Below are 14,867 nucleotides of genomic sequence, written 5' to 3' on the forward strand. Positions count from 1 at the left end.
GAGTGTTTCTGTTTTTTCCAGGCTTACGTGAACATGGCTCTCTTTGAGAACTTCACCTACGCCGGGATAGACGCCACGGCGGAGGAGGCCTGACTACCAGCCCCCCCAGACCCTCGCAGCAGGCCACGTAGCTCCAAGAGGAAACCCAGAGGATGGTCCCCGCGCTACTGCCACCTCCCCGCCGCACAACGCAGGGACAGGAGGACCAGGCGCTCCACCAGAGTCACCCAGCTATAGACGGAGGACTGTGAAAGGACACTCACTGTGTGTGGATATGTATCAGAGGCATTTAAAGAGATGAGAAGAAAGTATCGCTGGGCCTTTTGGATGGAGAGACGCGGTTGCTATACTATCCTTTTGGGAAAAAATACCGCCCCCCCTATCTCTAAAAACAGACACAATATTGTGCTCTCTTGCTATTGAGAAAAGTTACAATGCTGGAGACTTTTCTGTGAGTGTTTAGGGGGAAGCGGCAATTAAGGAGCTATGTGACTTGTTTGAAACACCACAGGGTCTGTGGGGTGTCGACGCTGGACTTTACTCTCTCTCCATTGCTCTAAATGGAGAAGGAAATCTTTTCACCGAGATGACATTTTAAAGGACACAGTGTGTGTGGATCACAAACCTTCACGTTCTCAGACTGTTAGAAAAAAACTATGAAAGACACGGACCATGTAGCACTTAAAAACCAGCCTCATTCATGCCATTTGTGTCATTTACTGTTTGCCTATCACTGCCATGTGAATTTAAAAGCTACCATATGTATTTTGTCTTTGTTTAATGGACAAATAGATGTACAGTATTAAAGACTCCTAGTCAAATGTAGTTAACAACTGATATGAATGCAACCAGGGTAGAAACTCCATGTTTTTGGGTTTGTAAATTGCTATTACAGGGGCAGATGCACACGCAGTTTACCAGCTATCACCATTATAGTTGACCTTTAACACTATGCAATCTAACAAAATGTATGGTCATGTATCCACCATTAAAGAATGTACAGTATGTGTTTCATTTACTGGCCCCTTGAATAAAGGTTTTGCGTGGTGACTGGACTCATCACCACAAGTATAGTATGGAAGTTTATTTTGCATAAGTCAAGTGTGCACTTATACACTGCAGTTTTAAATATGTAGGCCTAGAATCTAGATGATGTTCTCTGACTAGCAAAGATGATTGTGTTTTGCTGTTGTTGTTGTTTCTGGGTCCTGCTTCACAGTGAGCATAGTAGGAAACCACAAGCCATGGTACTGGGGGGCCTTAGCGTGCTGGGAGAACCCAGGAACACTGCTGCACAGAGCTGATCTGTCAATGGGTTTCCTCCAACCAACCGCAGGCACAGAACTGTCTGTCAAACACGGCCTCAGAAGGCCAGCTTCCTGACGACTGCTCCCCCCCCCCCCAACACACACGGACAAAGGCTAAACAACAGCCCAAATGTGTAATAGGGAAACAAGAGCGCCATGAATTTTTTTTTTATCTGGTCTGTAAACCTAGCTTTTGCGTATCAAACACAGGCCTCATCGGTTTATGAAAGATTTAGTCCCTTTAAAATGTAATGCAAGGGCTCAAATAAATATACCAGAATGTCAAGAGAAACCTGGAAACCAAGTCACTATATCGTGGTTACCTGTGTTGTATACAGGTACTGGAGCTTTATTATGTGCGTAACGATAGCAACAGTTCAGTTGTCATATTTGGACACTTGAAAAGAGAAAAATATATCTTGTTTTTTATGTTTCAACCATTCAGACAGAAGATCATGAAGCAGTCTTTGGCTTGGCTCCAAAGTAACCCTGGATTATTTAACATAGCAAATACAGCACAAATGTACAACATATAAAGTTACTTAGTTTGAGCCGTTAACCTACATATTTATCTACTTTCCCATGTAAGTCCAAACATTAGTATTTGCGTCCTCATTTTTAACCAACAAACTTGGCTATATACCTTTCTTGTTCAGTCTTGCATAATGGATAAGCACTGGTATTATGTGATCTTTCCAGTTTTATGAGTATGCCTCCAGCTAGGCAGCCTGAACTTTACTGCAATTTGTCATTTGACAGATTTGCCTCGAAATAGCACATCACGTCCAGACTCATCAAGCCTTGATGTCATCACCACTGTCTCTTTGACACTTGTGAAAATGACACAATGTTCCATTTCATAACCTGTTGAGCTTATTGTTTTAGAAAAATGGAAGTTCTAAAACTATGGAAAGCTCTGGGTAACTTATGTGGGCCTACAACTTTCAGAGCAGCATCATCAAACGCAGGGGGCTGTCTCAACCTCAGTGAGAGAAGAGATTACATCAGTCTGTGGTCAGGGCTGTTTTGCACAGCAGAGTTTTTTTTCATGGTTTCACGTTCTCGTGTTCTCAAGTTTCAGTTTTAGCGTATGCTAATATTTTAAGCAGGAGAACATTTCTCATCAAAGAAAACCACATTTGTATTGCGTTTAACACAATCGATCTGCTTTGAAGCAATATCTTTTGATATAATTTTTATGTATATCCTCTTAAATATTTACAATCTGCATCACATACACAAGTTCAACACCAAGAAAATCATAAAAACTCAAAACGATGAAAGTTTATTAACTTGGTGTCAGATTAATGGAGACAGATTATTAAAGATCTTGGCAGAAAATGTGTCATAAAATTTGATTTACGGTTTTTACCTTGAATGTGTTTTATGAGAGATTCTGGCAGATTTTTGTCTCATATCAAAGGATGAGGATAAAACTGCTTCCCCAGATTAATATGAACTAGTTTTTATGTCCAGCTCCAAAAAAAAGTTTTGTTTCCATTCATACTCATGTTGCCTTATTTGGAACTTTCACCGTTCACTTTATCTTCATTACCTTCATCCTACATGCACAAATCAAATATCTCCTTAATACTGGCGGAGGAGGATCAGTTTAACATGAACACATCTATTAGCTGAGAAATGTTTGAATTATAGGACCATGCTGGCGTACCCGGCTGTTGTTCACTATCAGGATGTGGTAAATCAGCAGAGGCTGTTGGGGCCTACAGAGGGTATAAGCACTCTCTCGTGTGTGTCCTTATCAGCGAGCAGGCATTAAAAACTGGGTAACATGCATTTACAATAACGGTGCTTAATAAGCAGTCACTTACCGATGATAACTGCTAAGTCAATGCTTTACTAGAATTAACTATACTAACAGTTAGGCGTAGTTAATGCATCACTAAGCATTAGCTAACTAACAGTTACTAACTAAATAGTAAAAGTCAGTTCACGCTTAATAAGCATTAACTAGCCATTAAACGTGTTTAGTAAGCATTAACTATCAGTTAATTAATGTACCCTTACTGTAGTAGAGTGTCTTGTTATACTGTCTGATTATAAACAAAAAGTATGGAAATAATATTGTTTTACTCTCAATCACTTCTCCTAAATTTTTTTTTGTTTGGCGCTTACTTCCACTGTACACAAAGCAAGCTTCCTGCACTTAGCGCACCTCGTTACACTCGGCCAACCCCTCAGCCATTCTAAACCCTACCCACTCATGCCTACTTAAAACTGTGCATAAGAGACAATACACACAATGCACATACACAACCACGTGCTGTCTTAGTTTAAGTGTTGGGGGGTTAGCATATTCTGCATGTATTAATCCTCATAACATCTCAACATACCATGACTTCTCCCTGCAGGTGGGAGATGCTCCTCCTTAGCTTGTGGATACTAGCTGGCTTTGTGCCAGGGACACATTGCATGGATGGGATTGTCAATCATCTTTCAAGAGAAGGTATGGTTAACGGATGGCTTATTTTGATTCCGCAGTACAATTTGAATGAAGTTGAATTCAGTCCAATGAAGGTAAATGTTTCTAATGTAGCATTTATTTTCCACTAAAACCATTAATATGGAGTTGTACCCCTGTTTGCGGTATAACAGCCGCCACTCCTCTGGCAAGGTCTTCCACAAGTGTGTGAATACACAGTGTGCTTGCTGATGTTGCTTCTAAGGGCAGATGACAGTTGACAGTGTTTGTGCAAAAGATAATACACAGAGATATATGCATATGTATATATTTGTTCATCATAGGCACTACAGAAGTCTTTGTTTGGGCTGTTATTGTTCCTAGACTCTTCAACTTCACAATCATTGCACTAATGGTTGACCAGGGCAGATTCAGTAGGGCAAAAGTTTACGAACTGACTATTGTCACAAGTTTTTATGTGTCACTGAGCTTTTTACAATCCATTCTAAACATGTCTATGGAGATATCATGGATATATCCGTTAGCAATTGATGTGGCTGAAACACCTGAATGCAACAATGGGTGTCGACTGACTTTTGGCCATGTAGTGTGTGTTGTGTGACAAAGATTGGTATCTTGTCTTATCAATGAATAGGTCTTTCGCATAACACATTGTTCCACTAACTTGGTTGACACAAGTTAACATGTTGATTTTACAAGTTGAAGGATGCCATCTTGTCTGACTTTGTGGGACATATTTTATTTTATTCCAGGATAATTAATGGCTATTGTGTATTTTTTGTTTTTTTCTGGAGCAGATGTTCTTCTCTTGAAAGATGAGCTGGATCCTAAATGTTTCACCCGGACAGGAGAGGATTTCACCTGCTTCTTTGAGACCGCAGACAACAGGACTTATGATTTTTTCTACACCGCTGATGAGTATGTTATACACAGAAACTTAACTGTGTTGCTCACTGTTCCAAATCATTCAAACAGTACTTTCCTTATGATTTTCTGAATCATGTTTTTATTTTAATTGTTTACATCATATCTTTTCAATCAACAGTAAATGGCTTCTCCACCCTCTATTTTTCCACCACAGTTCTAGGGGGCAGTTCTAACCAAGCACTTTTAACAGCAAAACCAACACTTGTTTTTTTTTTTTTTTTTTACTTTCCTGTACGTTTTATAAGTCATCTGTTTTGCACTTAACTAGATATACCTGTATGAAAGATGCTGTACAAATTATGTTGGATCAATTGATTAATTCAATGAATCATAATGTCTGTTTTTTTGTCACCTTTCCTTATCAAGGTTGACTGGACAGAAAAGGTGTGAAATGTTTATCCAGAAAACAGAAGAGGGAGCATTTCTCCACATCTGCTCCTTCCCTTACATGGATGTTCTCTTGTATGTGCTTACATTCCTCAAAGTGGTGGAGCGCAACACCAACATCAGCTACAACCGGAATGTCTCTGTGGAGGACCACTGTAAGATATTTTTCTACAATATGCATATCAAGTGATCCATCTGTTTTCATTACTGTTTTTGATCAAAATGAATGAAAACAGATGAATAAAGATATTAGTTGTGTGTAAATCCTAGATTGTATCCCACACAGTGAAAGGTGCTACGAGGAACTTTTAAATATTTCTGAAATTACATGCAACAGCAAACAAGACCATCAGTGAAAAGAATGCTATTTTTATAGAGTTTTATTGATGCCTTTGTCATGGGTACGCTCACCCAAGAACAACAGTTAGCGTAGAAAAAACACTACCGCTTTTGTCCAAAGGGGGTGCAAGAATTACTACAAACTGAAAGTTCCTCGGAGCACCTTTGAATTGTGCAAGGCTGCTGGCCTCAACTGCATTAGTTTCTTTGACTCTGATTGGACAAGGCAGGACTTATATAAGAGAAATGATATTCACCCCAACAAAAGGTCCACAAATGGGATCGAAGGGACCAATGACCAAATCAAGAGGGAGGGGTCATGCTAGCTCAATGGAAAGCAGCTACACCTCACAAGCAGGGCTAACTAATTATGGGTATCCCGAGGTGGGTAGATGAAGGACTTAACTGTGTTCTTTATAGGGATATTCATTCATCAAGGTCATGTACCAGGAAAGACACGGGGCCTCCCCAAATGTTGTCTTTTTAACACCAGTAATCATTTTCATCAATGGATTCCGTCAAGTGTTTATTCATCCTTTCCATCACCCTTTGTTCTGTCTGTAGTTCTCCTGGATCCGCCATTTAATACGTCTTTACATCCAAATGACCAAGCAGGACAACTGCAGGTTTCATGGCACTCAAAGCTCCCAAAATATTTTGAAAGGGAAGCGATTTACCGGATTCGATACTCCTCTATGGGGCTGGGAGAGAAGACCAAAGAAGAGGTACAAAAACACAGCTCTTCTTGTTAATCTTTTTAGCCTTACAAACTGGAGAAAAATAAGTTTTCGTTGTACCTATGGCTCATGCTATGGCAACAATCTTAAAGTCAAGTTCATGAAGTAATTTTCTTTGCATTCATTTGATTCCCAATCATGATTCACAATAATGAAGACTCCATGCAACATTTTAGAATTTTAAACAACATTTGATTATACCTATGTGAATAATTATGGAAATTCACAGATGAGTCATGATTGTTATTGTTAATTGTTCATTAGACAAATTATTTAATTGAGTAATTAAAAACTGATACACTGATCTGTTTATTTACTAGGCCTACTACGCAGACAAACATGTCTGCTGCACTGAACTTTGTGTGTGTTTACTGAGTGTCTTTCATGACTTCTACAGGCAAATGAAGCTGCAGTCCTTTACTCTCTGCTCCTAGACTCTCTGGTACCAGGGGAGGAGGTTGAGGTCCAGGTCTCTGTCAAAGTTGGCCGAGGACACTGGAGCAGCTGGTCCCACCCTGTGCAAGCTGTGGTTCCACAAAGTGCAGGTGTGTCCAAATGAGTGTGAATGTTGGTTAGTTTAGTTGAATTTATCAGCCACATACACAATTGCACAGGGCAATGAAAGCAGTGAAATTCGTATCTAGGCCTAGCTGTAATTTAATTATATAAAGTCCAAAATTAAAATTATTATTGGGTGGGCCAGGCCTATGTCTGAATGGATGGAAGAAGGATAAAATAAATTGTTATCCATTGCACAACATCTTATCTGGTGACCTCTTCTGTCGCACATGCAATACAATACCGCAATACATAAATAATGTAATGTTTTCTCCTTCAGATGATATTTCACTTATGTGCCACACCTCTGATCTGAAAACTATCAGCTGTCAGTGGAATGGGAGCAGATACGGTGTTGAGAATGAGTACACACTTTTCTACAAGATGAGTCTTGGGTAGGCCTATACATTACTTTTGGTTATATAAACCTTATAAACACCATTGACTTTAGTTCCATGTGATTTGACGTGATGATATTATGACTCTTAACAGTGAATCTTCGGGTTGGACGAATTGGACGGAGTGTGTTGCCGACAGGAATTTGACTGACTTTTGCCGTTTCCATGGTGATGGGTCACAAGCTATAAGGGTCAAACTGAACAACACTTCAGGTCCACTGAGAAGAACCTTCTTCACTCAAGAGTTTACGCTCAACAACTGCAGTGAGTGATTTATGTTTCAGGTGTAATGATAGAAAACACACAAGGAACTAAAATAGTCATTTATACAAAAAATTGGTGTCATGGCTATGAAGAAGTTGTTGGTGCATAAACATAAACCAGTAGGCTACATTTGAAAACTATTCTATTTTAGTGTGTTTATTATTGCTTAAAAAAGACACTGCAGGTAAATAGAGTAATACAATTGTACTTATTGATATTATCAGAAACAACTTGCAAGTTCATAACATTAAAACAATATTTTTTGTAATATATTTATTTCCAAAATGTTTGAATAAATGAGCAAAATTGGCAATATCCAATAAAGAGTATATGTGCAAAAAAATTTTTTTAAATAAATAAAAAAACAAAACAAAAAAAAACATAAATAAATAGTTAAAATTATATAACATAATAGATTCCAAAGTTTTGACAAAAATATTTTGGATCCAGTCTTTTTTAAACATATAAATAAAATATAAAAAATGTTTTTTTCTGCATGTTTTTAAGAATAAAATGTTGCCTATCCAAAATCAAACAATTGACAATATATGAACACATTCTTGTGTAACAACCTTCAGAATATTGCTAATGATTATGGAAAAATTAGTTGATGTAAACGCCTAAGAAGTTAAGATTTTTTTTTTGGTTTAGAGTATTAGCTTAGCTTCATCACTTACTTTACTTTATTCAGTTCCATGTCTTTGTGAGTTGAAAAATTGTGTGTGCTTTTCGTTGTTAGTCAAAACATCCCCACCAAGTCATCCGAGAGGAGCATTGGAGAACGATAAGTTGTGCTTGAAATGGGAAGCTCCTCTTCTGTCTCTGTCGGCTCAGCTGCAGTATGAAGTCAGCTACAAGATAGCAGGCGGGGGAACATGGATGGTAAAATGTTTTCTTAATTTTTTACGTTCTTTTTTCTAATGGCTAGGATACCATAGGCCAAGTAAGGATGTCTAGTTTTAGAAGTGTAGTCATACCTTTTGAATCACATGCAACAATACTGTGGTTGTTTACTAACATGACTGTGTTTAATTATATGTGAATGTAGTATCTTCATAATTATTCTGATGACTGTCGGTGGTTATGCTTAAGTGTCATCCAAATGATTACCACCGGATGGCACCAAAGAAAGGAATTGTTTTTCTACATACAGCAACACAATCAATGTTCAATGTTAAATGATGCGGGAGAATTCAGTGTGCAAAAAACATGATATTCATAAAAAAACTTTGTGCATATGTAACAGTATTCAGGGAATTAAAAATAATTACAAAAACAATCTTGAAGGGGGAACATGACTTTATGTAAAGGGGAGTGTAAAAAAAGCTATAGAGAACCAAACATAAGTACATCATCAGTAATGCCATTTAAAGGTGTATTCCGCAATTCTGGGGAATGCTTGTTGTCAAAATTACTTTGTGTCAAAAATCAGTGAACATCTCCTCACAATCCGCTACCTGTCCGTACATTGAAGGTTTACTGTTCATTAAAATCAGCAGTCATTTACTCTTCCTGGGGTCCACACAAGACATACATTACATACAAATATCATCATAGACGTTTCATTACAATATTATGACATCACAACAATATAGTGTATGCGCCCGTATATACGTATGTCAACCTCTCTGTCCCCAGACGGTGTCCCTGAAGGCTCCTGAGTCTGCCACATGTCTAGACGTCCCGGCAGGTAAACAGTACAGTGTGAAGCTCAGGGCTAAACCTAATGGGGTCATGTACTCAGGACACTGGAGTGACTGGTCAGATGTGCTTATTGGAGACTCCCCAGCTGACAGAGGTAAGCAAAAACTAAGACCTACAAAAGTCAATGAGGATTAATGAACCCTCAAAATCACATGTAAAAATTGTCTGTAGATTTTACAGTGAAAAACTGTCAAACCATGAAAGAAAAAACCCGTAATCTTTAAAAAGATTAATACAGTTGTTTTTAACAGTGAAATACATAATATATATATAGGTGCCAAAACAGTGATTTTTGCATATTTTTCGTGTAAAAAGTACACTATTCTACCGTTAAATAATCTTGCACCGTTTGTCAAATTTGTAATTTAACTTATTTACCATTGTGTTGAATATACGGATACATACTGTAATATTTATAAGAGCCCAAACTGTGATTTTTACGTAAATACAGATACATTTTATTACTGTTTTTGTTTACAATAACATTTTGGAATTTATACTAAGAAAGTATTTTATATTACAAACCATTTATTTCACAGTAAAAGCCTGTTTACCTTAATGGAAGACAAAATGGTACCATATTTTTTACGGTAAAATTCTGGCGACTGCAGCTGCCAGTTTTTTTACCGTAAAAACAACAGTTTTTCAACAGTTTTAAAACTTTTTTTTTTACAGCATATAGTGTTATTTTATGTCAATAAATGCAGTTTATTTCACAGTAAAATATATTTTTTTTAAATGGAGAAATCCTTTACTTAAATATCGAGAGGCACCTATTTGCAGACGCATGGGGAAAGTGAGCTCCACCGGAAGTGGATTTCATTGGTCAGAATTGTAACCTACTTTGTTTTCTTCTTTTTGTTTTACTGCCGGAGTTCACCTAGCGGTGAATAATAATACACAGTTTCCACCGGTTATGGTGCTAGTACACAGTAAAATACGTCCGTTTGTTAAGGGTCCCAAGTGGCCAGGACGGTGTTAAAAAGTACATGTTGAGGTAGAAGATGAATGAAGCAACGAAGCTTTGTGTACATCTTCTGAAATCCGTCTGTTTAATTCACAATCAGTGCAATCTCTGCTATCAACAAATGCACGTTGTTCAAGCAGCTGATCAAAGATAAACAAACCTTGCGATGTCCAGAATAATACTCGTGATAACCATCAAACTAAATCGTACACATTCACTGAGTGAAGATTGTGAAAGTATGACACACATTTCTCACCAACAATGTTATCAAAAACCCAATTAATAACTTATAAATCTTTTAAAAACCTGAATTAAAAACTGTAGCAATGGCGGCCACAGCTTGGATTTCATTTTCGCCGGGAGAAACTGAGAGTGTACTGAATGTACACAGACAAATGATCGATTAAACGTAACATCATCAGGAAATTATAAAAATGGAGATTTCTATGGAGTGATTTTGCTTTAAACTGTACAGGGTCGCGTTGTTGCAGTGACACTCTTTCTTCAGTCGGAGCTGCAGCGTAAAGTGAAAACAAACTGAATGAAATGAGTTTGGGGCGTGGCCCCATCTTGCTTCCGGTGTAGTGGAGGTCCGTTTTCTCCATGGGTCTGCAAATAGGTACTCTTGTATCTGGTAAAACACCTTTAAAAAAATACCATAGAAGTCTGGCGACTGCAGCTGCCAGATTTTTACCGTAAAAAATACGTTTTTCTTTTTACAGTGTAGCAATCTTAGTTCTAATAATAATAATAATAACGGATAGGATTTATATAGCGCTTTATTCCCCAAGGACTCAAAGCGCTTACAGGGTTCCAGGTTCCATTCATTAACACAGTCATACCAGTGGTGGTCAACTACAATAGTAGCCACAGCTGCCCTTGGGCAGACTGACGGAAGCGTTCTTCTCGTAGTTCATTTGAATTTAGATTTGTTATAACTGTAACGGTGTGTTAAATGTGCTAATATGCCTTGGTACATTAAAATCTGATTATAGAACTACATGTTGCATTTTTTTTTAATAATTATTGTACACATGGTTTAATCCTTAATGCAATATTAATAACCCCCTTACAGGCACACTGCTCCTGCTGTGTATTCCTGTCTTGATGCTCATAATTGCCAGCATTCTCATCTCTGTGTTTTATACTCACTTCAGGTAATATCACTTTTTAACTCGTTGAAATTTGAATCAGTCACTTTTTTGGATGACATATAGACATTTTTAAAACTTAAAATTGTGATACCTGCTGCAATCATCTTTTCAAAATGGATATCATTTTGTACATCACAATCATTCCCACATTTGTTCATAGCCTCTAAGCAATTATTTCATTGTATTTCTGTACCTCATTGCTGGAATTCATTTTTCATTTCTGTTCATTTGTGTGTTCTTATAGTAAGCTCAAGCTGTATTTCTGGCCGCCAGTGCCTGACCTTGACAAGTACCTGCAATGCTTTCTGACAGAGATAAACGGGCATAGATGGGTAAACTATTCATACACAGAATTGTTTACGATACATGCACATTTCATTGCATCCCATTGAACACAATGTACACTTTATGGTGATTTATTGTATTTTTCAAATGGATAAGGTAGAACAGACTCCAGATGTATAGTCGGATATCAAATTGGGAATATATACAACACAAGTAATACCAAAATATGAATTGAGTAAAATCACGTTTCTAGAGTATACTTTACACTACATTCCGTTTAAACATGTGTCACTGTCCCCAAGTGTTAAACATGAATCAATTTTCCATTTGCAACTCTCACAGGATCCTCCAATAACAGCAAAGCAGTGCTCTGATGAAACCACCTCATCCGTGGTGGAGATCTTGTCTGAAGATGAGGTATCAGGACTGGGGAAGCCGTCAGAGGAATCCACCAAGCCGCTGCTACCAGAAATGAGCTCCTTTGGCAGAGAGCAGGTAAACGGGGACCCCCAAGGGACGGAGGTCTTTCAAGATTACGTGACTCTGAACAAAGACAGTGTCATCCTTTGCCCAAAAGGGAACGCGTATGTCCACAAGCAGGTGGCACAGAAAGAAGGGCCGGGGATGAGGGAGGAGCTATTCCAAACATGTCACTGTTTCTGTGGCGAAGGCCCGGTGTGTGTCCCGCCATGTTTCGGCACGGACTTCCTCAACCAAGCGTACATGGCACTGGCCGAGCCTGCAGACATATTGGACTGCAAGGTCCCTAATGCAAGGGGGCCAGGCAACCTCTATACTAATTTCCCTTGTGGTTAAATGTTTGGTATAAAACAACTTACACTTACTTACAACATACACTTGGTATGTTGTAAGTTTTCCACTGGTGCAGATTTGTTGTATAATATGCACTCTATTCAACATAAGAGCACACTGTAAGTGGATACAGACATGTCCACGTTTCCTGCATCACTAGCTCCGGTGTGTCAGATTAATTGTGGAAAATTGCTTGCATGAGGCAGCTGTGTCATAGGCGTGATGTTTGAGGGCCCATAGTTTTACTTACCAGGTCTGGCTTTTCCTCAGTCCAGACTTAAAACTAGAGGAGACTGAACTCTGTGGATATATTCAATGTTCAAGCTTTACATTTTGAATGATATCTAAGAAAATAGCGTTAGATACTTTACTATTCATTATTGTAAACAGAATAGGTGTTCCTCCCCCTCAACTGTTTATCTACATTGCGGTGTCTTTTTATGTCCACCAGAGGTCCCCTCTAGATCACAAGATACTTTGGGAGTCTGCAAGAAAAGACCCAACTCATGAGCTTTGGTGGTAAAGAAGAGCAAAACACAAATGATTTGGACCCTACTAAACAATACAGAGGTCTAGAAAAACCTTGGATAAAAGTGATAATGTAAGACAATGTGAAAATGGATATTCTAAGGGGGACTGAGAATTTTTTTTTTGTTTTATCATTGCATTTGAACGTTACATATATTTTAACATATAAATGATTTGCATCATTTAAGATATTTTCCCATTGTTTGTTGTTACATATTTGTTTGTTGTACATATTTCTTGATTTTTAATAGAGTTCCTTGTAATCCCACTTGAGTTTGAGGAGGCTTTCATGGATGTAAGATGTAACTAAAACGTATATCCTAATTGGTATGTGGTTCCTTGTAACATCCACAACAAGCTTTAAGTTTTTCAATACTATATAATTTGAGGCATTTTTGCTAATAAACATTGAAAAGCTGTTTTTCTTCCAGTTGCATGTTCTGAGGTCACGCCTGTATGCTTTGATACACGCTTAGTTTTTTTCTGTTTTAGCGTTCTTGTGTCACCAGGTGGTAGCAGAGATTTAACAGGCACCAGTTATTCTACACCACTGAAAGTGAGAGAGCAGTTAGATGTTGGCCCAGGTTCAGGTTTGTGTTTTATCTCACATAATGACACCTAATTATCTATAACATCACCTACTTTGCCCTTAAAGGATGTACTTGAAAAAATATTGTCAAGAGCTTTCAGAAACATTTTTAATTAAAATTAAATTAATTAAATGATCAAATAATCAAAAAATAAAGCATAGTGGAATGCCAGAAGTTAATTTATTAAACAAAGTAGATTAAAAGCTCAATTTAAGATGACTCAAAGAATCATTACTCACAAACTGTATGAAAACCAAGAGACCTGAGTTTGAACAAATGGCAAACACAACGTCAGTGACTACTGGGATGAGTGAACGGGATAAGTAAGAGGAAAAAATAAGCTCTCAATAAAGTCAATACACTTTTTTTTCATGATCAGTTACTCACACACAACCTTGCCAGAGAAGAGCCAAAAAAAATGCATTGTATGTTTTTCTGATTTTAAATCGCCGATAGTAAAAGGGTCAGAGCTGTACAACCCAGAGGTGATCTGTGGCCAAAGTGAGAATGGATGACTACATCAGATGAAATCACTTTACTTGAATAAAATCCAACGTTTTATGATGTATTAATCAGACAGTGTTTGACGGTCTGCAAGCCTGGCTCGGCCTTCTGGAGTAACTGCGTGAGAATCAGACCTGGAGGCTCTGCAACTATGCTATCACCGCGCACCAGAGCCAATCTGCCTTCTGTAAAATATACTACTAGTGTCACACTTTAACGGCAGGCCATCACATCTACGGCGTACGCCAGATTGTATGATATCATTGTCATAAATTAAGCCCTCGAATCGTCTGTGAGGCAATAGGCAGAGGGTGGGGAGAAAGTGAGAGTGTTTTAAACAGTGAAGAGTAAGACAAAGTTTTTGAAGAGAGTCAGTGTTTACTGGTGTACAAGCCTTCTCCTCCCAACAGGAATTCTTTCCGTGTTTCGTCACCGCTGCCCGCTTGCCCATACACCAGCTTCTATGGAAGGAGGGCTGAATCACATCTCATGATGTCATTTCCTCAACTTTCACCCACAATCACAAATGAGAAACAACATGGTTTCAGATGTGTTGGGCGGAGTGTGTAGCATGTCAAGTATGAAGTGTATGTAAATGTTTACGTATAGGCCTACTTCATCAGCAGGCCTCCGACAGTGAGTTCAGCAACACAAGAGATAAGGCCACCAAAACAGAGCTCATCAGCATCCTTTTTTAAAGTTATAGTGCGGAACTTTTGGCGCCCCCCATGAGTAATTCTGAGTAATTACAACAACACTGTCAGCGCGTTTACATGAGGTAAGCCTTCGGTGATCGAGTGTGGATTTTATCCCTTCTGCTGAATGTCCAGGTACTTAGCAGTAGACTCAACAACTGAAACATTTCATGGGAGCTTCTTGGGATTTTGTGGAGCTGATAGATTAATCAACCTTGTGTCAACTACCATAGTGTAAACACAGTTAGCTTGTTCTGCATGCTAACG

General features: G+C 38.3%; 2 protein-coding genes across 6 annotated transcripts in view; both read left to right on the forward strand.

Moving 5' to 3' along the window:
• Positions 1-1,018, forward strand: part of tie1 (tyrosine kinase with immunoglobulin-like and EGF-like domains 1) — a 45,817-nt gene extending 44,799 nt beyond the window's left edge. For all 5 annotated transcript variants that reach the window (XM_080032469.1, XM_080032468.1, XM_080032466.1 and 2 more), the window contains one exon: positions 22-1,018. In XM_080032469.1, coding sequence (XP_079888595.1) covers positions 22-93 — 72 coding nt within the window. In that variant the 3' untranslated portion in view covers positions 94-1,018. The remainder of the gene's footprint in view (positions 1-21) is intronic.
• A 2,606-nt stretch (positions 1,019-3,624) lies between these two features.
• Positions 3,625-13,144, forward strand: mpl (MPL proto-oncogene, thrombopoietin receptor). The gene is made up of 12 exons (XM_080032732.1): positions 3,625-3,774; positions 4,548-4,668; positions 5,044-5,219; positions 5,968-6,128; positions 6,538-6,685; positions 6,979-7,093; positions 7,191-7,360; positions 8,100-8,242; positions 8,999-9,158; positions 11,107-11,188; positions 11,430-11,517; positions 11,813-13,144. Exons 1-12 carry the CDS (start codon positions 3,663-3,665, stop codon positions 12,284-12,286), a joined length of 1,950 nt encoding a protein of 649 aa, XP_079888858.1. The 5' UTR covers positions 3,625-3,662; the 3' UTR covers positions 12,287-13,144.
• The last annotated feature ends 1,723 nt before the right edge of the window (positions 13,145-14,867 follow it).

The sequence above is a fragment of the Ammodytes marinus genome (genome assembly GCF_949987685.1).
Source record: "Ammodytes marinus genome assembly, chromosome: 8".
NCBI classification, from domain to species: Eukaryota; Metazoa; Chordata; class Actinopteri; order Uranoscopiformes; family Ammodytidae; genus Ammodytes; species Ammodytes marinus.

Coding starts and splice junctions, on each gene's coding strand:
- mpl (XM_080032732.1), top strand. CDS start 3,663: ATGACTTCTCCCTGCAGGTGGGAGATGCTCCTCCTTAGCTTGTGGATA. Junction 4,669..5,043: donor TTTTTCTACACCGCTGATGA/GTATGTTATACA, acceptor TTCCTTATCAAG/GTTGACTGGACAGAAAAGGT. Junction 5,220..5,967: donor TGTCTCTGTGGAGGACCACT/GTAAGATATTTT, acceptor TTCTGTCTGTAG/TTCTCCTGGATCCGCCATTT.